We start from the raw sequence: 24,299 nt of genomic DNA on the forward strand, positions 1-24,299 counted from the left end.
GCTGGAGCAAAAAGGCTCCACTTGATCAGTCAGCCAGGAGTAGAACTACAAGGGTTCCCATTGTTGCCTTGGTCTCTGATTCTTACCCACAGGCTTTCAAAATGCTCATGGTTGTTCTTCAGAGACAGCCCTCCACATTCAATCCACTTCTTGGAGAGGGCAACCCCTCCACCCCTCCTTCCTCACCTGTCCCTTCTCAACAGCCTGTAGCTGTTGATAATTGAAGTCCAGTCATGCGATTCATCCCAGCAAGTTTCAGTGGCAACTAGGTCGCAGCTTTCCAGCAGCACAGTGGCTTCCAGCTCCTCCTGTTTGTTGCCCACCCTGCATTCATTGGTGTAGACATACAGCTGGGCTGTCGGCTGTGTCATCTTCTTAGATGAATGCCCGTTAATTTCTTGGAGGTGTTTCACGTGTGTTTCCCTATTGGCTCCTATTATCTCAGGAGCCACCAGCTCATAATCTCCGTAAGATTTCCAGAGTACCCACTGGAAACTGGACGTGAGTCTGGGGGGTGAGGGGGGCAAGGGGCAGGAAGCACTTCCTTCTAATGAGAAAGAACAGCCAACCAAAACGTGTGTGGTGCAGTTGATGCACCGGAGGGAAGGGATGCCACCTAGAGAGATCAGGACAGGCTGGAGAAGTGGGCCTGTGTGAACCTTAGGAAGTTCAACAAGGCCAAGTGTAAGGTCCTGCGTATGTGTTGGGTCATTCCCATCACAGACACAGAATGGATGGGTGGGAATGGATCAAGAGCAGCCCTGAGGAGAACCAGTTGATGGATCAAAAACTGAATTTGAGCTAACAGTGTGCACTTACAGCCCTGAAAGCTGATCATATCCTACGCTGGATCAAAAGAAGTGTGGCCAGTGGGTCAAGGGAAGTGATTTGCCCCCTCAAGCCCACTTGGTGTACTGTGTTCTGTTCTGGGGACCCAACATCAGAAGAATGTGGACTGCTGGAGTGAGTCCAGAGGAGGCCACTGTCTTGGTTTGAAAGACAGGTGTCTGCCAAGGAAGACAAAAGTCTCCCTTGAAATGAAAAAGAAAATGCAACCCCCTTCCCTCCGAATTATTATGATTTTGAAATCAAGGGCCTTTAGGCAAAGATGTGGGAAATAGGAATAACAGTTCTTTACTATCATATATCTCTATGTGTATAACCAGTCGAACAAACAGCAATAACTCTGGCAGTAACAGCGAACAATCACAAACCCAGCCCCAGCCTTCTCGGCTGCCGGGCCCTTTCCCCTCGGGTGCAGTTCCGCTCGCAGCCGGCAGGGGCGCTGGCGGCTCCCGGTGAGCAGGGCAGGTGCGATGGTTCCCCCGCGGCTGCAGGGGGCGCTCCGGAGCGAGCTCGGGGAGCACGCGGCACCGGTGCCCCGGGATCCCGGGAAGGGATGGAACAAAGGCTTCACAAACCCCTGGGCAGCCGATCCCGGTGTCCGGCCGGACCCTCGGGAACAGCAGGCTGGAGCGGCAGGGACGAGCACAAATCCCGGGTGGCAGACGAGATGTATCCAAACTGTGGTGGGAACCCCCCGGAGGTCTGGGCAGGCAGGGTGAGCAGGGCTACAACGCAGCGAAGGCTCGAAACAACGGCAGGGGCAGGGCGGCCACGGCCCAGCTCCCAGCGGGGCAGGGAAGGTGGGCTTGGGATCGCGGGGTTTCTCCGGTAGAAGGAAGGAAGGCAGGCAGCCGAAAAAGCAGAAGTCTTCAGTGCTGACGAGTTCCTTCAAGCCTCTCTCTCCATCCAAACGCCAGGAACTAACAGCCCACAAACACAGGTGAAAAAGAGTAGCCTGATGGACCCCTCCCCCTGTGGACAGGTCTTTTGTTTTTCTTCAGCACCCAGTAATTTGTCCCCCTGGCAACATGTATGGGGAAAATTCTTTAACAGAAAAAGAAAACAGAAGGGAAACTCCTAAAACCCCAGCAGCCATGTGTTCTGATGTTCTGAGGGCTGAAACCCCTCTGCTCTGAAACCAGGCTGGGAGAGCTGGGGTGTTTACCTGGAGAAGAGAAGGCTCCAGGGAGAGCTCTGAGCCCCTTCCAGGGTCTAAAGGGGCTCCAAGAGACAGAATGGGACTTTATACAAGGCGGATAGTGGTAGGACAAGGGTGACATAGGGCAGCATTGGATGGGATATTGGAAAGAAATTCTTCTGTGTGAGGGTGGTGAGGCACTGAATCGTCAAATCATGGAATATCTGGAGCTGGAATGGACCCACAGAGACCATCAAGTCAACTCCTGGCCATGCACAGACACCCCAAAATTCCACCCTATGCCTGAGAGTCTTGTCCAAACTCTCCTGGAGTTCTGGCAGCTCTGGGGCCGTGACCATTCCCTGAGGAGCCTGTTCAGTGCCCCACCACCCTCCGGGGGAAGAACATAACATCCAACCACTGGTTGCCCTGAGAGAAACTGTGGCTGCCCCATCTGTGTGGAAGTGTTCAAAGCCAGGCTGGATGGGGCTTGGAGCTAACCTGGTCTAACGGAAGGTGTCACTGCCCATGGGAGGGGTGAAACAAGATGAGATTTAAGGTCCCTTCCAACCCAACCCGTTCTGTGATTCTGTGTATTTTATAACATATACAATACATACATATATATGGTATTTGTACCTTGAATGCAACTCATGAATGTAGAAGTTTTTCCTTTGAACCAAGTTTGTAACTAGGTTCATAAAGCAGTTGGGTAGTTTCACTTAATAAAAAGTTAAATATCTTTAGGATGTTTGAACACCATTTATATTATGTAAGGAACAGCTTAACTTTTAAAGATGTTTGTATCAGGAGTAGGGACATATTTTTAAATCTAGAATTAAAATATTGTTGTAAAAATAGCCATTCTCATATTATTCTGTAGCAGGTATGGTTCTGTCCTATATGCTGTGTACCGGCTTCCAGTGTTTGTGTTTTCATCTTCAGCTGTTTGACAAAACTTTTGACTGCTGGAGGGAGGGGGTAAGTGGAGGAGGTATGGATGATGAGGTGCACAACGCTTCTGCTTGGGTAGAACGCCATCCTCCCACAAGACTGTTGAACCAGATCTGGTGAAGTGAATAAGCTCCATTCATTGATAGCAGAGGTAACTCTGATGGCATGGTTAAGGAAAGTCTCCTGTCCTGGTGTTCATGAAGTGTCTGTTCGTATCTTCACCGGCATCACTTTTCCCAAGGTCAAGCCAGGTCTGAAGGTCAGTATCTGTCAGGTGTCATCATTCTGCTTGTTGTAGCAGACTTCTGCTGGAGCTGCACGTTCCCAGCTCTGAGAGGGGTGAATGTCATGCTGTGACTTCCTCTGCCTGCTACCTACCCCATGTGTAGGGACAGGACAGCAGGGTGTGGCTTCAGACTGAAAGAGAGTATGTTTAGATTCGATGTTAGGAACAAATTCTTCCCTGTGAAGGTGGTAAAGGCCTGGCACGGGTTGCCTAGAGCAGTTGTGGCTGCCCCATCCCTAGAAGTGTTCAAGGCCAGGTTGGACAGGGCTTGGAGCATGATGGGGGTGGAATGAGATGGGCTTTAAGGACCCTTCCAACCCAAACAATCCTGTGATTCTGTGGTCACTGAAACATTTCCCTTGAGCAAACTTGGCACTTTCTGGAAACAAAGAACTCTCAAGAGTTACCCTAATGTGGTGTTCCTTGAAGCATTGACACACTCACCAGATGCGTTGACTGCTTTTGGGAACTTTTTAACATCTCAGAGACCCCCAAAAGCAGTTTTACCTTTGTAAAACCTCTGTCACATTTTTGCATGAAAGCAATAAGCCAGGCTGAAATTATAAGTGAAAATAAAAATGTGAATGAAAGTGGCTTGCAATGTTGTTAGTGTCCTTGAGGGGGGCCAAAGTTACTTATCACTGTCAAGAATTCTCTATGGCTCTTTGTCAAGCTGTACATCAAACACTTCTGTTCATTCCCATCCATGGAAGCACTCGCTTGCTGCCTGGCTTCTGCAGGTGGGAGGAAGTAGGAGGCTGTGTGAGCACATACTGCTGTTCATGCTCAGAGTGAAGTGGCATTTGCCCTTTGGGTCCTGCACAGGCGGAAGGCTCCCAGGTCTGATTGGTTGTGACACGGGCACAGTGGCTTGTTTTACATTGCAACATGTGTAATACAGTGCTTGTGACCTTCTGATGGCTGCTAAATAAATGTCTTTTAAGTAGAAGCCATGTTTTGTCTATATGCCTCCAGCAAGCTGCTGAGTTTGAAGACACTGCACATATGTTGCAGAACAGAATTCACAGTGACAGATTGGACTGATAAGAAAAATTGTTTACAGTTAAATGAAAACAAATTCCAAGATCTTCACTATGAAATGCAGAGAGAAAACACAAGCTGCATGCATCACAAAATAAAGGTGTTAACTTAGAAAAAGGTGCACATCACGCTGAACCATGTAAAGAAATTTTGTATGTAGAGCACACCAATACCCCATAATGGAGGATTTTTGTAAAATAATTCTAGCCAATTCAGGCAAATTAGAAATTCAAGAAGACTGTACAAGTGATGAGGAGTTTGGGAACCAAGCCTCAGCATTTGGGCTGGTCACTAAGGTTTGTATAATCTAGAGCAGTAGTTTTCAGCTTTTTTTTCTTCTCTTTGCAAACGTAATGGTTTTCTTTCATGTTTGGAGTTGCAGGTTGAATACAGAGCCTATATGTAGTAGGAATTCTCTTCAAAGTTATTTCTGTGGGCCCTTAAAAGCAGCTTACGTACCACAGTGCAAACTACAGATCTATAGATTAGAAATTTGAGGAAAGGAAAGGAGAAAAATTAGGTCTGAGATGTCTTAAGAGAAAAAAATAAAAAAATTGTTCCCTGCACCTCGTGTGGTGTGAGACTAGAACAGCGAGCTTAAGCAGCAACACGGAAGGATTACAGCACATAACAAAACAGTTTTTTAATAACATAATGATACATGCTGAGAAAAGCTGCAGAAAGTCACTATGTTAGTTGAAAAGACTGATGAATACTTGGTGGGCAGGAGGAAGATTACCTTGATGATATCTGCAAGTTAGATATAACAGCTCAAATAATGATATTTAAAGCACTTGGACATGCTTTGACTGTAATGAATGCTGCTGAAGAAATACTGGTTTATTCCTGAAAGGTGAACACATTTCCATAGTGGATTGTTTTATTTTACTACTTTGTGTGGGAATATATAATGAGGAATAGGCTTGACCACATCAGATATAAAACCCTGGGGCTGTTCAGGCCTCTTTGGCCATTGCATGTACTTTGCTTCATGAGCTGTACTCCAAAGTAAAGGATAGCAGCTGTGTAGCTGCCAGATGCAAAAGTACTGTTTGCACCTTGTGTGTATTACCATCTCTTGGCTGCCAGAGTTGCCACTTGTTTTTCCCTTGTCTGTCCATGACATGTTTTTTACCATGCCGTGCATTTACAGAACGTGGTACTGGCTGCACATGGTACTGTTTTGGGGGTGTTCCAGGTCAATGATCAGCAGCATTTGCAGGTTACTGCAGGAGCCATGTAGTGGTGAGCTGGGCTTGATAAAAGGTGTGTGATAACAAAATACCTGTGGCTGTAACCAGGACATGCTCAGGATGGCTGTGCACCCACATATAAGTATAATGTACTTTTGTTTTTCCAGCTACAAGAAGAAAGATGCAGATTTGTCTGTGGCTCAGGGTCGCATCAAGGATCTGGAAGTTCTCTTCCACAGAAGTGAAGCAGAACTCAATACTGTCCTGAATGAGAAACGCAGTCTGGAAGCAGAGGTGGCTGATCTGCGTGCCCAGCTTGCTAAGGTATGGTAGGGAGTGCTCTCTTGCTTCAGCACAAGACAGGTTGTGTAGTGTAAATTCCCTTTTTTCTTTGCAGTTAGTTTATAGTCTGAATATCAATGATCCACCTTGCTTACTGCTGAACCTTTGCCTGGCCCCTCTTGGATACAAAACTACATTGTAAAAAATCTATGTAAAACAACCAAATCAACACATTATTTTAGACATTTTGCTCATCAGAAGCTTTTATTAAAAAATTTCTGGTGTTTCTATACTCATGGGATGTTGGGTTATCAAATGTTGTCCTTTGTAAGGTCCTGCATAATTTTACACTTGTGCTGGAGTACCCAGTGGGACCATGCTAGCAAGAAAAAGAAAGTGCAACATATTGTGCTTGAGGAATTAATAACCCTTGGCTCCTGTATCAAAATGTATTGAACTAATCCTACATTTTAAGTAGCTGGTATGCAAACATATATGCTTGGTTTAAATATCACATACACACACACACACACACACACTCTTTTTTTTTTTTTGGTGGGGCTTTTGTTTATTGTGTTTCTTTCTGGTGGTGGTGGTGTGGGTTGGTTTTCTTTAAATCAGTGGCTTGACATTAGATTTGTTACTGTGGATAACTGGTCTAAAGACATCAAATGAAGACCATAAAAGGTTTATGGATGGAAGATAGGAATCCAGACAAAATTATCTTTAAAATTCTTTACTAGGCTGAAGATGGTCATGCTGTGGCAAAGAAGCAGTTGGAGAAGGAGACACTCATGCGTGTGGACCTGGAAAATCGGTGCCAGAGCTTGCAAGAGGATCTGGATTTCAGGAAGAATGTATTTGAGGAGGTATTATCAACATAGTAATCTTGCCACTGTCCAAAGTTAATGTAATGTTTAATCAAACTGACTATGAGCAACTAGTAACTAGTCCAGGTAGAGAAAATCAGTATTATCCTTCCTATAAATGGGTAGAGTAATAAAATACTTAAAGGTTTTACACCTTTTTACATGGTAAATCAGTGGTGGAGTCAGTATGAGAGCCAGGTGACAAGAGTATTGTTCCATGGGCAGGTGAACTCATGGAGCCAGCTAACTGCTGTGGGAAAGGGTTGTTCTTCTCTCTCTCTGGACCTGGTTGCATGGCCCTGCTCTTTACTTGCACCAGCTTTGGTTGCTGGACCTGATTATAACCTGTTTTTGTTGACAAGAGCAGTATGCAACTGCCTTGCTTATTGCAGAGATAGTTTTCTGCCTGTTAAGTGAATGGTTCTAGTGAAGACCAAAATTTTTGTAATAGTGGGAATTGGGAAAGGGAAGCCTGACCTTCTCTCTGTACCACATGCAAAGTGTTATGTCTGTTTATTCCATCTTTGGTGGTTCAGCAAGCTCATTCAATGAGTGGCTGCTGAGCAGTCTCCACATGCTTCTGCCATTCTCTCACCTTCTCTAGGTGTGATGCTTGGCTCACCATGCACCAAACCATTTCAACCAGATTAACTAGGAAGATACTTAAGTTTTTTTGGTTGAGTTTTTAACCACTTAGTGGCTGAGTTATGTTTTACCACAGAATCCAAAGGAGTGCTCAGACTGGTTTAAGGGATGGGACAAGGCTGTGTGGCTAAGGACAGGGGACAGGGGCTGGAGCAAGGCAAAGAAAGCAAAGATCACCCTGAGATGTACTGACCATTGTCTCACTTCCATGCCCCTGGAGTGGTTGAATTGGTACACTGACTGCAGTGACAGACCCTTGATTGGTTGTAGGACCTTAAAATAACTTTTTTTCTTGGGGAGAATGTGTCACTATTGACTGAAGGTGAAGCTAAATGAAACAGCAGAAGCTATTGCTAAAGCTTGCTGTGCCCAAGGGTGAGTGTTCTTTAGCCATCCCTGAAGCTCTTTGTTTCTTGTATGCACCAATTCAACACGCGAAGCAATAAAGAAATTGATTTGCTTTACAGGAAATTGATTTTCCTTTACGTTAGTGAATTGATTTGGTTCACTGAAGGGTCCAAGTCTCCATTAGAATTAAAACATTGTGATTGGGAGTGTGGCAAGTGAGGCCTGCTTATTCTAGTGGTGTTGAGCTGCTGGATCAGCTCAGCCCTTCGCCTGATCCTTTGTAGTCCCCCACGACATTCCTTCAGCTTCTGAGCTGTCATTGCCTACAGTTACTGAGAGACTGCTGCTTGCTAGTTTTCTTGGTGTAAAAATTAACCACAGAGGGAAAGCTTCTTCCATATCATTTCAGAGCACATTGCTGCCAGTAAAAGGACATGTTTCTCGGGATCTATCTTTAGATGTAGAGCATTTCTGCAAAACAGCTAGTAAAGTTGCTTTGAATTTGTGTTAGCCTGTTATGACTCCAGTCTGGCAAAATTGAGCCTTGCTTCACTTGCTGTTGTTCCTCATGGCCCTGCTGCTAACTTCAGACCTCCTCCCAGTACTCAGAACCACTCCTTGGTTGTTTGTCCTGCCCTGAAGGAAGAAATTGTTTTTCTCATACCACACATTCAGACCTGGCCAGGTCTCTGCATGAATAAGTGCATGAGTAAGCCTTACCTTACTAGTTTGGAACCAGTGTTCTTAGGCACAGAAAACTCATACATTTCTAAAAATGAAAATTTCTTAGTACAAACTCTAATCATAAAAAATTGTGTTCTCAGGATTGCTTGGGTTGCTACTTTATTAATACTCTAATCAAAACCTTATGAGAAGGGTCATCAAGTATATAGAAAATATATGAGATCAGCATGTGCTTAAGAGTGAAATTTGAAGATGCAGTTTATCCCTGTAATAATTTTTTAATATATATATAATGTTCACAAAAGGTGCTCATTTTCATCTGACTCCGTGTAGACCGCTATTGTGATGTCAGGATGTTTATTAAGAAGGACAGAGTTTGTAGTGCAGCATATGGAATCTCTTTGCTATGGAAAACTTGATGGTTTTTTCACCTCCCTTCCCCCCATTTTGACTTTTGTAGCATAAACCAGCTCCTTACTTAGACAGTATATGGCTATTTCTGAAGCTGGTTTTAAGCTGGATCACTTTTAAGAATTACATCCTGATACTTGAATCTGTTAGTGCATGCAGCAATTCCCAGGCTTAAATGCCTGTAGTACTTAGCGCCATTATACTAAATAGTTAGTGCTGCAGTAGTTAATTGTTGTCTGACTGTAACTGCTTGCACTGTTTACCTTAGTCTGGGAATTTGTCCCTCTTCTTTTGTGTGTGTGTAGGAAATAAGGGAAACAAGAAAACGACATGAACATCGTTTGATCGAGGTGGACACAAGCCGCCAACAGGAGTATGAATCCAAAATGACTCAGGCTCTGGAGGATCTGCGAAACCAACACGATGAACAAGTCAAACTGTATAAGATGGAGCTGGAGCAGACCTATCAGGCTAAGGTAACAACTGCTGTCCACAGCACTGTCAGACTGGAAGCACAGTTTGTGAGATAAAAACCACTTCTACCAGCTCTACTGCTCTTAAGGAGACCAGTAACTATAACTTGAGGAAGTTTTGTCCCAGTGTTCAAATGCCTTCCCTGGGACCTGTGTGCTGGTGCATTTCCAGGGAGGGTATAGCCAGAGGTAATAGCAAGCAATAGCTTTAGTCAAGAGAGGTCAGTTAGTGAGAATACATGTGTGGCTGGTTTTGGTCTCTGCAGAAGACACAGTGGGAACAGTGGATGTCATGCAGTAGGTGTTTAGACAATGTCTTCTGCTGTAAGGGTTCTTTTATTATGTCAGTAGATCCAGTTTTTCCTCACAAATGGAGGGGGTAGAGAAGACTTGCAACATGTGCAATATGCTGTGCATAAGAAGCTGGAGGGGGGGATTGGAGAGCTTGGGAATAGGTGTGTTTCAGTATAGGCTTTTGCTTGGATGCAGTGAGCTTGCAAACTAATATAGACACACTGGAAGGGCCTTCTTGTCTAAGGGTGCATTGTCACTTTGCTCTTACTGTGGTCTTTGCAGTGTTCTTAATCATGCCAATAGACTTATGAATATGTCTAAGCCTGGCTACATTTCAATGATCTAAGTTAGTTCTGGACTGGAAAATTACTAGATGCAGCTGTGATTTCTTTGGTGACAGGGAAACTTCAGGCAAGACATCAGACCTTTCTTGACCAGCTTTGGTGATGAAAACCATGGTATATAATTTGGAAATCATAGAATTGTAGAGTGGTTTGGGCTGGAAGTAACCTTTAAAGGCCATCTAGTCCAGCCCCTTGCCTTGAACAGGAACGTCTTAAACTAGACCAGGCTGCTCAGAGCCCCATCATGGCAATTCTGGCTGTTGTCGATAGTTACAGCCACTTCTTGTTCTCTTGTCTGGAAGAATGATGGTACTGCTAACATTGTTCTCCCCACCCTTCACTGAGACTCCCTTTGAATTCTTCAGGTCGATTATTTGGTTTGAGAAACACAGATCTACAAATATTTAACTTACAGCAGCAACACTATAGATAATAGATACTAAAACCCCAAAATTAAGTACAGTTGGCAGTGTTGGAATTATTCACAGAACTCTGGAACATGTAATACTTTATACAAGGAGCTATTTGGATTGACTTGTCACAGTCTGAAGGGGATCCAGGATAGAAGATGCTTAGAAAAAAAATTTTAAGAAAAGGCTGCAATATACAGACTTAGAGAATGAAAAAGTACAAGCTTTGAATAGGGGAATGAACAAATTAAGCTTCTTTTTCCCTGCATAAAAGATGGTTGTTATGGATGAAGTTGGAATATGAAGGGAAGGGTTTAGCTGTGAACTTCATTCTGTGATTTCTGAACAAAGATGTGTCCCTGTTGGAGGACCAAAGCTGGGAAGGAATATGATGTCAAAGCAAATCATTAGGTTTAGCTACTGAGCAGCTCCAGGATGAGACGGTCTTGGGTAAAAGCTTACTTCTTGCACAGGACAGATGTGGAGCTGCTGGAGAAAGTCCAGGGAAGGCCACAAAATAATAGAGGTCTCTGAGGCTCCGAGGACTGGAGCACCTCTATTATGGAGAGAGCTGAGAGAGATGGGGTGTTCAGCCTGGACAGGAGAACTCTCCAGGGAGACTTTATTGTGACTTTTGAATACTTAAGAGGGGCTTCTAAGAAAGATCATCATGATCTGTGATAATAAGCAATAGAAATTCCGAGTATTTGGCACTATGCCAGCATGACTGTAAGGTTGTGAATGGTTGTCAGACTTCAAATATTTTTTAATTTTAAACTTTACAAGAAGTAATGGAGTGTGTAGTTGAAGTTCCTTCAAAATCTGTAAAGAAGGCTCTGCGTGTGCTGCTCAGAACCTAGTGAATAGCAGAGCTAATGAAGACTGATTTTATAAAGCTTTGTGCTGTGTGGCTAAAGAACATCTTCTCCCTGGAACTATTCTTAGAATTGGATTGGTTTAGTTTTTGAGTGGATTCCATGGTGTGGCAAAATTGTTGAAGTCCAGCTGCAAGGCATGCAAAGGATGCTTTTTCTAGCTCTCTGCTTTCATGAAACTTACCATGTAACAGTTCTGGTTTTGCTCTCTCTGTTTTGGTTAAAATTAACCACTAGAAATGAAGCTTGTTCACTAGGTGAATTTAACAAAAATTAAAACCAAATCATATATTGACAACTATTAGGGAAAGAGAATAAAACCAAACCCATTGTTTTGCCTCTGGGACAGGATGTCGTCTGGAGTGCCGTGGGTAGTTTTATTCCTTCTTGCAAAGGTACTACAGAGTAATACCAGACTGACAAAGACAATTTAGAGTGGGAAACAAGTCATGCATGAGAAAACTTTAAATAAAACTTTCACCTGGAAAAGAGACACGTTGAGAGAAGTGGAAGATAGAATGGATGTCTGTAAAAGGATAAATGGCATGGGGGAAGGTGAATGGGGAGTGATGGTTTATTATTTTTTCAGTAGGAGCAGGAACAGTGAATGTCCAGTGGCAGATTGAGAAGAAACAAAAAGGATTGTTCTTTAATATAGAGCTAAACTCTTTGCCCCAAAAATTCAAAAAGCAGAGACAAATTCCTGCCTGAGAAATCCATGGAGAGGTAGTAAGCAGCAAAATATTGTCTCTGACTTAGGAAGTCCCTGAGTTGCAAATGGCCAGCAGAGACATAATACCTGTGGAATATTTTATTGAGTTAGTCGCTGGGCATCCAGGGAACTGTTGGACCAGGACAGGAATTAGGTAGGCAGCCTTTGCTGTCACCCAGTGTGATTTGCCTTAGGACAAACAAGCAGAGCACGTGGTCAGTTTTTTGGAAACTAAGGTTGCTTGTATAATGGAAGGGCTAATAGAGTATTCTTTTAACAGCATAAGCAAATCCTCTAGGAACAGATCTGAAATAGATTTTCCTGGTCCTTAGAGCATTTCTTAATGTTATGCACTTCTTATCCTAAACTTACCAGACCATTTAAAATTTTTAAAATTAAACAGTTGCTATTTTTTTACCAAAAGTATATTGCTGGATTTCTAACTCAGTACAAGTGAGCTGTATAAAACTTTCCTTTCAGCTGGAGAATGCCAAATTGTCCTCTGACCAAAATGACAAAGCTGCTGGTGCAGCTCGAGAGGAGCTGAAGGAGGCTCGCATGAGGATAGAAGCTCTCAGCTACCAGCTTTCTGGTCTTCAGAAACAGGTAAAGGGACTAAATTTGCTTTTGGGTCAAACACACAGCTGTTTTGTGTGAATATATTAACATTTCTGACCCTTCATATTTTCTGAATTTTACATAGAGAGATCTTTGTTATGTTCATTTGGGAGGGAGAAGGCTTTTAACTTTTTGAGTGGACTTGCATGGATGCCAAGTGGTCTTTTTCTTGTGCTGTGTGCCTAGGCCAGTGCAGCAGAAGATCGCATTCGGGAACTGGAGGAAATGATGGCTGGTGAACGGGAGAAGTTTAGGAAGATGCTGGATGCAAAGGAGAGGGAAATGACAGACATGAGGGACCAGATGCAGCTTCAGCTTACAGAGTACCAAGAACTGCTTGATGTTAAATTAGCACTGGACATGGAGATCAGTGCTTACCGAAAACTCCTGGAAGGAGAAGAGGAAAGGTACATACAGATTCCACTTTCTTTTCTCAGGACTTACAAGTGTTATTTTCATTTCTTGCACTTATTTTTTTACCACTTGTGCAGGAATGCCCAGATTTTCTTTCACTGAAGTTGGCTTCACACCACAGTGTGTTGCATGGAACACTTGTTCTCAGCTGAACACTGTCTTTATTTTGGGTTTTTATAATGGGCTTGGAGTAGAGTGGAATATATCATTCTGTGCTTGGTCTTCATATCATCTTTTTACTCAAGTGCTTGTATTTCTGTGGTCTTAAATCATGGGGCCTGAGAATAGTGTGTTTAGTAGTAGCTGTACTGGAGGGAGGGGTCAAGTGATCTGTGTTGCTCTCAGTAGCACTGCTTTCTGCGTCACATGGTCATACTGCCAGAACATTCCTCAGGGATGGGTAGCCCCCTCCTCCTTGTGTATGAAGTCCTCTTGATATTGAGAGTGAGGCTGCTGTCAGCCTCGGAGCACATTACAGTCTGGTTACTTGGGGATATTGTAGCTTTGTCTGTGGTTCTCTGGATAAATTCATTAAAATGCATTCTTGGTTGTGTTAAGGTTGAAGCTCTCTCCAAGTCCCTCCTCCCGTGTCACAGTCTCTCGGGCTACCTCCAGCAGCAGCAGCAGCAGCACTTCACTTGTTCGCTCTTCCCGAGGCAAGAGAAAACGTATTGAAGCAGAGGAGCTTTCCGGCAGTGGAACAAGCGGGATCGGCACTGGAAGTATCAGTGGCAGCAGCAGTAGCAGTAGTTTTCAAATGTCCCAGCAAGCTTCAGCTACAGGAAGTATCAGCATAGAAGAGATAGACCTGGAGGGCAAATATGTTCAGCTTAAGAACAACTCGGAGAAGGTGAGCATCACAGATCTCATAGAAAACAAGGAGGAGCTAAACTGAGATGTTACACAGCCCTTTGCAGCATGAGTAGGTACACCCATGTGGAGAGCAGGAGCAGCATCTCAAGGTGCAGCATCCTCCAAGAATTAATGGGAATCAACTCCAGGAATCAACTTTGAAAAGTTGAGCATAATGGTTGGTTAACGTGAGTGTAATGTTTGCTGGAGGAAGAGAACACAATTTGTGTCCCAAATGTGTAAATGTGTGCTGGGACATTGCTCACAGAAACAGCCTTCTGTCTAGCAGAACTTTGTTGTGTGAAATGGATATCTTTTAAAATTTTGCTGAATGACCTTATGGGATTTACACTTTAGACTCTAACTGGATATAACCAAATACTTTCAAGGTAGAATGCAAATGTCTAACAACCATATAAATAAATTTATATTCCCATTATTTTAATAACAAAGACCTAGACTCTGATGCCTGTTTGTTCTGTTTTGTTCGCTCTGAATAACTTTCTGATTCTCTCTGTTAGGATCAGTCTTTGGGTAACTGGAGACTGAAAAGACAAATTGGAGATGGAGAAGAAATTGCTTACAAATTTACTCCTAAGTATGTCCTCAGAGCTGGGCAGACTGTTACAGTAAGTTGTATTTACAGTATGTCAACAACATATTCTTCTGTTGATGCTGTGGCAATTGGAAATCTTGAAGTTTGCTACAGCCTGATTTGGGGTGTAACTTCGGGGTTCATGAATCTCACTTTAGAGGAGCAGGATTTCAGTTATAAAAATGCAGAACAAAAAATGAATTTCTGTATTAGTACTTAAGTATTTAAGACTTTTTTTTTTTTTTTGGACACAGAGAAAGTTGAATAAAAAGATATTTTGGGGGATTAATCAAGGACTATTTGTTTCCAAACAACTTTGCCCAGGTTTGGAGCCCTAATCCTGGTCAACCTCTTAAAGAAATGGGAATAGTTCAGAGGATTCATCCAGACTAGTAGACTGTAGCTAAGACTGGATTTTCTCAGCATTAACTGTAGTAGAACAGCTGCTTTTCAATAATTTTACATTTTATTTTCAGTCTGCAACATGTTCTTTTAAGGAGAAACAAATGTATCTTTTAATCACATGCAGCTATTTCTAAGTAAGTATCAATTGTTCAGATACATATAAAAGGTTAGGTTGATACACTACATGCTGCTTTTTGCCTTGGCTCCATAAAGTATGGTTATTGAGACAGTGGTAGAAGAAATTTGTTCAGAAAAGAATTGATGACTGCAATATTAGATTTTTTTAATACCTTACTACAAGTAATAGTGTAGTTAAAAGTAGGGCAAAACTGCCATTGGAATTCAGAAAAAAAAACTTGGTACGTAGAGTGAAGTAGGAGAATTAGGGGGATATGTATATTTAAAGGAAAAGGTTGGATAAACAGCTAATTACAGATTGTTGTTCTCACTAGATCTGGGGAGCAGATGCAGGCGTATCTCATAGCCCCCCTTCTGTTCTCGTGTGGAAGAATCAAGGCAGCTGGGGCACTGGTGGAAATATCCGCACTTACCTCGTGAACTCTGAAGGAGAGGTGGGTTGTGTCCATGGGCTGGTTATCTCCCACTCTTAATTTGAGGGTGGGGTGACATGACACAATGACAAGATCCTGATTGTAAGATCTCCCCTATTGTCTTCTAATATGTCAGTTTATAACACTGAAATAATTAAGTCTGTACATATCTCTGACATTTTTGGGATATTTTTGAAGACTGTGATCGTCATGATTATGCCCATAGACACTTTTTTCCTGCTTTAGAAGAATATGCTGCTAGTAGAGAATTTGTTTGGAATTGCAGTATGTACTTTCAAAAGAGACAAAGAAAAGAAGCATTTCTGGCAATTTGAAGTTCCATTATATAGTCCCTATGGTGTTCTGAGGTGCAGTGTAAATGTAGGAAAATAGTTGTCCTTTCCATGTTAGAAGCATATCATAAGTTCTCATTGGGCAGATGTTCCTGAGCATTTTGCATTGTCTTACATCTGCTCACAGCTAATTTTTTTAAAACCATCCCTGCAGATGACTTTTGCAAGAGAGAATCGTGCCTTGGCTGTTACTCATAACCATGCCATTATCCCAGCAATCTGATAGCAGTAGGAAAAGGAAACAGACCACAGTTGTATCAGTTTTTGTGTTGCCTTTCTCGCTGGCAGTTTTCCAGAACAACGTTGTGTGCAGGATGAGGTAGGAGTGGGGGTAATTTGTACAAATAGAAAGCTAACACTCAGTATTCAAACTGTGTGGTCAAACTAGTATCTGAAAAAATTTCAAATTCATGTCTGTTTTCACTGTGGTTACCTTTACCTTAGGAGTGTATGTTAAGGGCAACATCTTCCACAACTAGAGATTTTCACCTGTGATTTCTATGGTGCAACTAGGCAGAAGAATTTCTTACTAGTTAGAAGTGTTAAAAATAATTTAGTAATAAAGGAAGCTTCCTGGGGTTTTAGAATTCTCTTTAGTACCTGGCTTGTAAGACTGTGCTGATAACCAACATATGCAATTGATACTAAATATTTATTAGAAATTGCAAATATTCTTAATGTTGTGTAATCATACTGAGAAAGTTTAGTTTCTCACATTACACTGTGTTTCAGTCAGCTCTTACCTGTGTCTGCGGTGACCTTGTGTAAAACTGACTACTAATCACCTGAAACACATCTGCTTCCTCTTAAATCCCAGGGTAATGAAAGAGAATTCAAGTGAGTGAATTACATTACCATGCCTTTTAGTGCACAGAAATAGGAATGATGTTGTGGTTTGCAGGATATTACCAGTATTTGCTTGCATAGCTAGTGTTAAATCTAGGCTAAGTTGCTTTAAACTCTCCAAAATTTAATAAGGATATTATATTGATGGTATAGCAAAAACTTAATGGATAGATAATGACTCCTGGCCATCTCCTTATCTGTCATTTTGTGTAGGAAGTTGCAGTGAGAAGCGTTACTAAATCAGTAGTCATGCGAGAGAATGAAGAGGAAGAAGACGAAGCAGAATATGGAGAAGAAGACCTTTTCAACCAACAGGTAATCAGATGCAGAGAAGATATTTAACTTGTGCCTCATTAGTTGGATCAATCAGGCATAAGATTTAGGAGGGGATCCCGTTCAACTTTTGTCAGCTCTGAGCTTCCTGGTCCTTTCTTCCAATGGTTGCTTGCAACATTGCAGTGCACAGAGAGAGGACAATGTGAGCGGTGCTGCCAGGAGTTACTGCTGGGATCCATCCTGGTACAGCTCAGGCAGTGGCTGATGCCAGCTCAGGGTATCTGTGCTTCAGATCACACATTTGCAGTATTAGCAGGCAGTGCTCCTCCTGTTCAGTATCTGCTGCTCTGTACAACAGAGCTGGGACATTCTTGCTGGAAGCAGAATATTACCAGATAACCACTGAAAGCCAGGAATGCGTGGTACTTCTCTTGCTGCAAGCTTCAGCTTATTGGTTTATTTTCTGATACAATATATCTTCTACACCTGAAATAAACTTGTTTTTTCTTAATAATACCACCTCAATGTATTGATAACCCTTAGTTTAATAATGTGAAATAAGTGACCAGCAGTTGACAGAGCAAAAAAAGGAGAAAGATATATAGGTGATATCAGAAAATATTTTAAATTTGAAACTCAAGTGATTTGTTCCTCTGATCAGTGGCCATCAGTAGCTCTTTTCACAAAGAACCCATTCTGTGCAGGTTTGCAGCTGAGTTCTCAAAGCTTTTTTGGTCCCAAAGAGATTGAGCAGTGTATTTGTAGTATAAAGCAACTGATTTTTCTTACCCAAAAAAGCAGCTGTACAGCAGAGATCTCTCTCAAATGGAATCAGCATTTGAAATAAAGGAACTTGCTGGTCTCGAGCTAATGACATCATTAATTTGTCATCTCTATCACTGTTGGAAATACGGGGACTAACCAGTCAACCCATTGCAGGAAAGCACAACCAGAGGGGCAGTGTGTCAGTCCTGGCAGCAAACCGGGGCATGTGCTCTCCTTCCTCTAGAGTAGTGATGTTCCCTTAATATAACTAAACTACTAAAAAAGTGCTTTTGACAACTGAGATGATAACCAGTCTAGGCTTGCAATCTGAATAGCTGGTAAGAATTGAATTCAACTCTGCCTATCTTATTTTAGGGGGATCCCAGAACAACCTCTAGAGGATGCTCAGTGATGTGAAAAGAGAAGAAAGAAACTATTATTTGCGCTTTTTCCCCTTCATTTATTTCCTTTTATTTTTGCTATTTTTTCCTTCCAGAGCCACTGAAAACTATTTTTATATGCATCACCTGATTTCTTTGACGTTTACGCCTTGGTACATTTTTATAAAAAAAATTTCAGAAAAAAACTTTACTGAACAAAACTGCCAGAATTTTTAATAGATTTCTTTATTTTTCCCTCTTTGTTGAAACGCTATATTGGAATACAATATTTTTCCCCATACAGAGTTTAAAGTCTTACATAGAAACCTAAAGCAGAAAAGAGATTTTTAGCTAAAATGAGATGAGACTCCTTGAGTGTATGGTAAATGGATAATTACATATACAACCAGTATAATACCCCCAGAAAAGAAGTTCAATGAAGTGTGTTCATCTGCAGGGCCCTGGGAGAGATTCACAGAGTGTTTCCTCCACAGCTGTAGAAATGCTAGTATTCTGCCTGGTACCCTCAGCAATTCCCAGCTTAGGAAAATTAGACCCCAGATTCATTTAAAGTGCTGCTCCACAATTGCAATGACACAGGGAAGCTTCATTGTAGGCATTTTTGACTCAGGACCTTGCCATCGTGTCTTTCTCCAAGATTTGACAGCCTAATGGTAAAACATCTGGGTCTGTCACACCTGAGCTCCATGTCATCATTTCAGAAGATGGTGGGTTCTGCTTCCTGAATATACACACCATCCTAAGTTGGAAGTGTCAAACCCGGAGTTCGCAATGTTTGATTTTTAGGGATTTTGCCATTGTCACAAGTTAAATCATGGACACAAATTGTGATATTCAGTATTTATGATTTAATCCTTTTGACATATTCAGCTTTAAGGATATTTGATTAAGATTTTAGAAGTAAAACATATTTATACTTTTGGCAATGATAAATATTGGGAATTTTAAAGGTTATCCCATGTAAATGTTGACTTTGTTAATCAGAGCTAGATACAGCTTGTTCATACTTCTCTTGTGTTCAAAGGGGCATTGTCAGATATCCTAAGGAGCAATATTTGCAAAATACGGCAGAAATAGTTCAATGCCTTTTAAATAGTCAAAGGAACTGCCTCCGTTAAGGACGTAAGTGATGCAGCGTTCAAGTGCTCGAGGCAAAGTCTGACAAGGAGTGAAAGGAGAATAATAAAAACCACATTTTCTATATGTGTTGTATGGGCAGCACGTGATTTTTATTTTAATAGGATGCATTTTTTATCTGACAGTGTCCATTTAGCTTAAGGTTTCTGCTGCTGCATTTCTCTGGAGATAACTCTTGAGTCCCCTAAGGGTTAGTGTTCATCCTTAAGCACGAGGGAAAATACTTGACTGCTCCAAAGAATGCAAATGTTTTTTCAGCTACTAGTTTGGATACAAAATTTGGATACCCTTTGATTCCAGCATAGAATCCTGTTCTTACCTGCACTCTTGAACTCTGATCGTGTCATTCAAATAGTTAAGACTCATCAGACAAGTGACAAGGTTTGGATGTTTTCGGTGGCTTTCGGACATTATGTTCTCTGAACAGTATCGTGACTGACAGATATAACCTAGAAAGTCAGTTTAGTGGCTCTGGCTGATGGCTTTGTTATGCAAGCAGGGTGGGAACAAAAGGGGCTTTAAGCTTCAGGATTTATTTTACCATTTAAAAATAAATCAAAGATGCTACTTTTCTCCATTTGAATGGGATGACTGAGTTGCTGACTAGACATTTAGAATTACGTTTTAATCCATTATCAGAAAGACCCATTACAAAAAAACAGGATGAAGGTTTGGCTGTTTGGGCTGATGGGATAACTGCATTGATGTACTTGGCCATCTTTCTAAGGTAATTTTCCCACTCTGCTTGAGTAGAAGGTTAAATATGTAGTAAATCATGTCTCTTTCTCTGTAAGATGTATCTAGTGAAATTATGTTTCTCAGACATACTGTTACAATTACCTTTTCTAAATTCACTGTTATGCAAATGAATGCAATCAGTGTAAATTTATTTTTGCAACACACCTTCCAACCACTGGACACCATTTCCCTTTCTGACCCACAGCTTCTACTGACATAGTGTTTGAGGGCTTTTTGCTTTTTCCCCTAAAGATCTGTATTTATTTTTTTACATTGGCCAGTTTTCAGACTGCTTATTCCTTTATGATTGTCCTGTAAATTTAAGATTAGTTTGTGATCTTAAATACTAAAGCAATGAACATGCAGTTAATTTGCATTTTTTCTGTGGTTTTTTCTTTGTTTGTTTCCTGTAAAGAATGGCCTCAGAAAGGCAGCTCGAATGAAGAACCTCTTGCTACCTGAGCCATAGTTTTCTTAACAGCTACTGTATGGGGAATGTGTCTTCCTGTAGCCTTAAGAACTGGTGCTTGCAGATCTCTTGTGATGAGCACTGTGCCCTTGAGTAACAGTCTGCAGAATTTGTCCTTAGAATTGGAACTGTGTCCTTTAACTTTGGAAACAGTTTATTTGATTCTTCAGGACCATGTTTAGGCATATACAAGTCAAATAAACCTGTTATTGACACTGTGGGAAAAGCCAACAGTCTGAATGTGGATGATTCTGTTACCACAGTGCTTTTTAATAGGCCACTAAAAATATGATAAATAACTCCTGGCTGTAAATTACAAGACACAGAAGAACTACTGTATTCCATGTACTTTCTTTTTTGTGTGTCGCCTTCTCCAGCCACCATCCCAGCCTCTTGTTTTTGATGCTGAGCTTCAGTCTAACAGCACTGTCCTGGCCAGACTGGGAGGCAGTTTTGTAGCTTTACCAGCCCAAAAAGCATTGTTTCTTTTTTTTCCATCTTTCAAGGATTTTTTCAATTTTCAGGATATTTAAAGCTTTTTGTCCAAATGAAATCCAGTGTCGCCTTTCCCCCTTTTTCTCTTTGATCCTGTATATGAACCAGTCTTGACGAAATTAGAACGTGGACAGCAGTTCTACTCCAGTGCTGATACCTGGCATAAAGCTTGAAGGAGAAATAGATTTGACTTGTCTGGAGAAAAGTGATTTTAGGGTGTCCCTGATGAGGGAAATGAAGCTTTTATCAGAGTAGTTAATTGAGCATAACTATCCATATGGATGTTCTTATTCCAGAAATACAACCTTATTCTGGATGAAATAGTAAATAGTTTTTCCTATGTGTAGATCATAACAGAATATCATATAAAATACAATAGATGTATCCTGCCTCCTCCTAAGCTCATGCCACATGAAAATACTTGTCTCAGAACAAGTCCATCCATCTGCAGACCTGTCAGGAATGTGGTGTCTTCTGGAGTGAGGTGTAGCCTCAGAGTCCCTGGCATTTCATGCCACTTTTGTCTCCCTTGCTTCTGCATTTGTTCCTTTTAACTGTTGCATTGCAGTGACGTACTGCAAGGAGCGGGCGCGGCTGGGATTCCCTTGTTCCATATTTCCTGTGATTCCTTTGCTGCTGCACAGCTGTATTTCCAGTTTCCCTTGTTGCTTCACAGCTCTATTTCCCAGCAGGTCTCTTTATGCCTACACAGGGCTCCAGCTTGGCTCTGACAGAACCCATCATTTGCACTGACATGTTGCTCACTTGTCTTCAGCTCTGTGTTGCCATTAGATGGGGAGTTGGCTGCATAGTCTGTGTTTGTAGCAGGAACCAAAAGTCTCAGGAAGAATATAAATATCTGCTTCCTGTGATGTAAAAGCCAGCTGAGCATGTGTGCAAGCTGGCAGTAATGTGGGAATTGTACTGCAGTGTGAAGCAGTACTGTACTGTGAAAGATCACTACGTGTGGTGTCTGTCCTTGAGCAACGGGACACTTCATGTTCAGTTCAGGGATCTTACTGGCTTTTATACACCTTTTTTTTTCTTTTTTAATGGTCATCTTGTATAAAGGCCCTTTAACTGCAACCTCAACAGAGGTTGCAGGTTAGAACAGACCTATAAAAATCCTCTCTGCATCCCAGGGCATTGAAGAATCTGTTACTTTATGTGCATCAGAAAGGTTTTGATGCTGTAGGAAAACATGCATGCTGTATGTTCTAGATCTCTTGTAGCCACTTTTCTCATGTCTTCACTGTTAAACCATTCTATCTCTTCTTTGTGTATCTTCTTTTGAAAGTCTTATCTCTAAACAAAGGCATATCCATATTTGATCCTGCATTTTATTGACACTGTTGGGTCCAAACTCTGTGTGAGCAAAGCCTTGTGAACCAGTGAGCGGAAGGTGAGATAGTGATTGCATTTTTCAAAGCACTGTTTTAGCTGAATGTCGGGACAAATTATATTGGAGAGATTGTTTTCTCATTTAAAATGGCCTGGGAAACAGAATTTTTATTTGCCCTTCAATATGCTTAGCTTTAAACCAGTTTTAAAATTATTTAAAGGTGTTTGTTGTTTTTTTTTATACAAGACCATATTTACATGCAATTATTATTTGTAAACATGCCTTTCTTGAAATGCTAAGGTCTAGAGTGAAAAGGATGCTCGATATTCAAAGCTTCCATTCAGAATAGCACAAGCAGTGAATTGACTTGGAGTTCGAGATAATAAGATGTGGTTTATTGAACTTCCAGCTTTTCTAGTTAGCTATTACTGAAGTGACAAGTCCATCTTGGTAAGGCAGATGTTACTGGATATTCAGCTACCCAGATCATTACACTAAAATTACAAGCAATAATCTATTCTGAGCAAGTTTAAGCCAAACTGCTTTCCATTTGGGCACAAAATACAGTTGATCTCTTATTTTCATAGCAGTGATGCCTTGTGACTTGAATTATGATTTTTATTTTTTAACAAAATTTTGATTTAGATAGGTCTGGCTTGAGGGCACTGCAGTAACCACCTCCAGTCAGCTGCTGCAGATGAGTTTTTGGAAGGTTCAAGTTTTTTAAATAGGGAATTATTAAAAAGATTGGTAACAGAAACACAAAGGCAAAATTATAAAATATTCACTTGAAACTCAGAAAAACTACATCATGATCTAGACTTTATCATTTCAAAGTGGTTTTTCTTTTCTTTTTAGAATATGCATGCCAAATGTCTTGTCTTTTTCAATGATTTGTAATATACATTTTATGACTGGAAACTTTTTGTACAACACACTCGAATAAATGTTTTGCATTTTATTGGTTTCCTTCTGTCTATTAACCAACACACAGGTCATGTGGGCTGTTTGAGAGAATTCATCCAAGGAGGCCTTTAGTAAGTGTGGAGAGAGGACACAAAGAGCTGTGCTCCTAACAGTGATCAGCTGAATCACAGAATGTGCTCTGGGGATCGTGGGGTGCGCTCCAGAAGCAAGCGAACGCTTTCCGTAAATGTGACACAGCGCTAGTAGAACGTGCTGTCCTCTCTGATCAGTACCAACAAAAGCAGGGGGAAGAATATCAGGAGCTGGAGCAGATAAACCTTCCCTTGCTTTCTCATCACCCCTGCACTGAAGGGGTTTTTCGATTTAACTTACTTGATGCTAAATAAGAATGAGAGCAGATACCAGTCCCTGGCAGTGATGGATTCTTAGGGATGGCCAGAAGCATTGCCACAAGCTAACGCATTTGCCAGCCTGGCTCAGCTTCCAGCCCACTTTCCAGTCCATACTCATTTTAAAATTCTATCTTAGGCAGCTGCCCCATTGTTAGTGCTAGCTGATGATGCTTCTGCAAGGTGGTAGGAATGAATTCTGTTTGAAGTGGGCAGATCCAAAGACGGGATGATATGGTTTGCAGTACTCTGGAGTGTAGGCTTGAGCTAGTGAAGATGAGCCCAGTTTTGGCTTTAGCTCTGCTGTCATACCCAGTCCCCTCCTCTCATGCCATCTCCTACCTGCACATCACATCTCACCCATGAAAAAGAACTCCGTAGCATTGTCCTTTTCCATTTGCTTCTACCTCGTCCCACAGCATTCTTACTTAATGGAGGTAAGTGTAATGGAATTGAGGCAGACTTTAAGGGCATGGGCCTCTCACCTGAGTCATGTAAGGCAGAAGGAAGCCTCGAAGAACAGAGGGATGAATTCCGGAGACAACTCACAGGGGAGTTTGCGGGGATCCCAGCAGAGCCGGTGTTTCACCACGGGGTGCAGCTGGTCAGCGTTTGTGTCTCGGTGCTGCCGGTTTAAAGCCCCTTCCCGTTGCCTCAGTTCGTGGGGCTGAGCTGAGCCCTAGTACTCGAATGCTGTTGTCTGACCCGGGCCCGGCCCAGCCCCGGGGATCCCTTGGGAGCTCGCTCGGGGCCGCCTCCTCCGCGGCCGGCGGTGACACCAGCGCTCGGGGACACGGGCCACGAGCGGCGGCGGGACGGGCATCCCCGGCCGGGGAGCGGCTCCGCTGGGGCGGAGGCTCCGCTGAGGCGGCCCCGGCGGTGCGCGGCGCTCGGTCCCGCCCGGCGCGGGGGCGGAGGCGG

General features: G+C 42.2%; 1 protein-coding gene and 1 long non-coding RNA gene across 2 annotated transcripts in view; one reads left to right on the forward strand and one right to left on the reverse strand.

Moving 5' to 3' along the window:
* Nucleotides 1–23,023, forward strand: part of LMNB2 (lamin B2) — a 37,198-nt gene extending 14,175 nt beyond the window's left edge. Inside the window, exons 3-12 of the mRNA XM_039566080.1 lie at nucleotides 5,626–5,782; nucleotides 6,484–6,609; nucleotides 9,003–9,173; nucleotides 12,286–12,411; nucleotides 12,610–12,830; nucleotides 13,396–13,687; nucleotides 14,211–14,318; nucleotides 15,142–15,261; nucleotides 16,653–16,754; nucleotides 17,856–23,023. Coding sequence (XP_039422014.1) covers nucleotides 5,626–5,782; nucleotides 6,484–6,609; nucleotides 9,003–9,173; nucleotides 12,286–12,411; nucleotides 12,610–12,830; nucleotides 13,396–13,687; nucleotides 14,211–14,318; nucleotides 15,142–15,261; nucleotides 16,653–16,754; nucleotides 17,856–17,897 — 1,465 coding nt within the window. The 3' untranslated portion in view covers nucleotides 17,898–23,023. The remainder of the gene's footprint in view (nucleotides 1–5,625; nucleotides 5,783–6,483; nucleotides 6,610–9,002; nucleotides 9,174–12,285; nucleotides 12,412–12,609; nucleotides 12,831–13,395; nucleotides 13,688–14,210; nucleotides 14,319–15,141; nucleotides 15,262–16,652; nucleotides 16,755–17,855) is intronic.
* On the reverse strand, nucleotides 2,732–24,245 carry LOC120411424. The gene is made up of 2 exons (XR_005603731.1): nucleotides 23,864–24,245; nucleotides 2,732–13,645 (listed from the first exon to the last, which is right to left on the reverse strand). It is a non-coding gene; the product is annotated as an uncharacterized LOC120411424 (long non-coding RNA).
* Nucleotides 24,246–24,299: the final 54 nt, after the last annotated feature.

This window comes from Corvus cornix, chromosome 28 (assembly GCF_000738735.6).
Source record: "Corvus cornix cornix isolate S_Up_H32 chromosome 28, ASM73873v5, whole genome shotgun sequence".
In the NCBI taxonomy this organism is placed as follows: domain Eukaryota; kingdom Metazoa; phylum Chordata; class Aves; order Passeriformes; family Corvidae; genus Corvus; species Corvus cornix.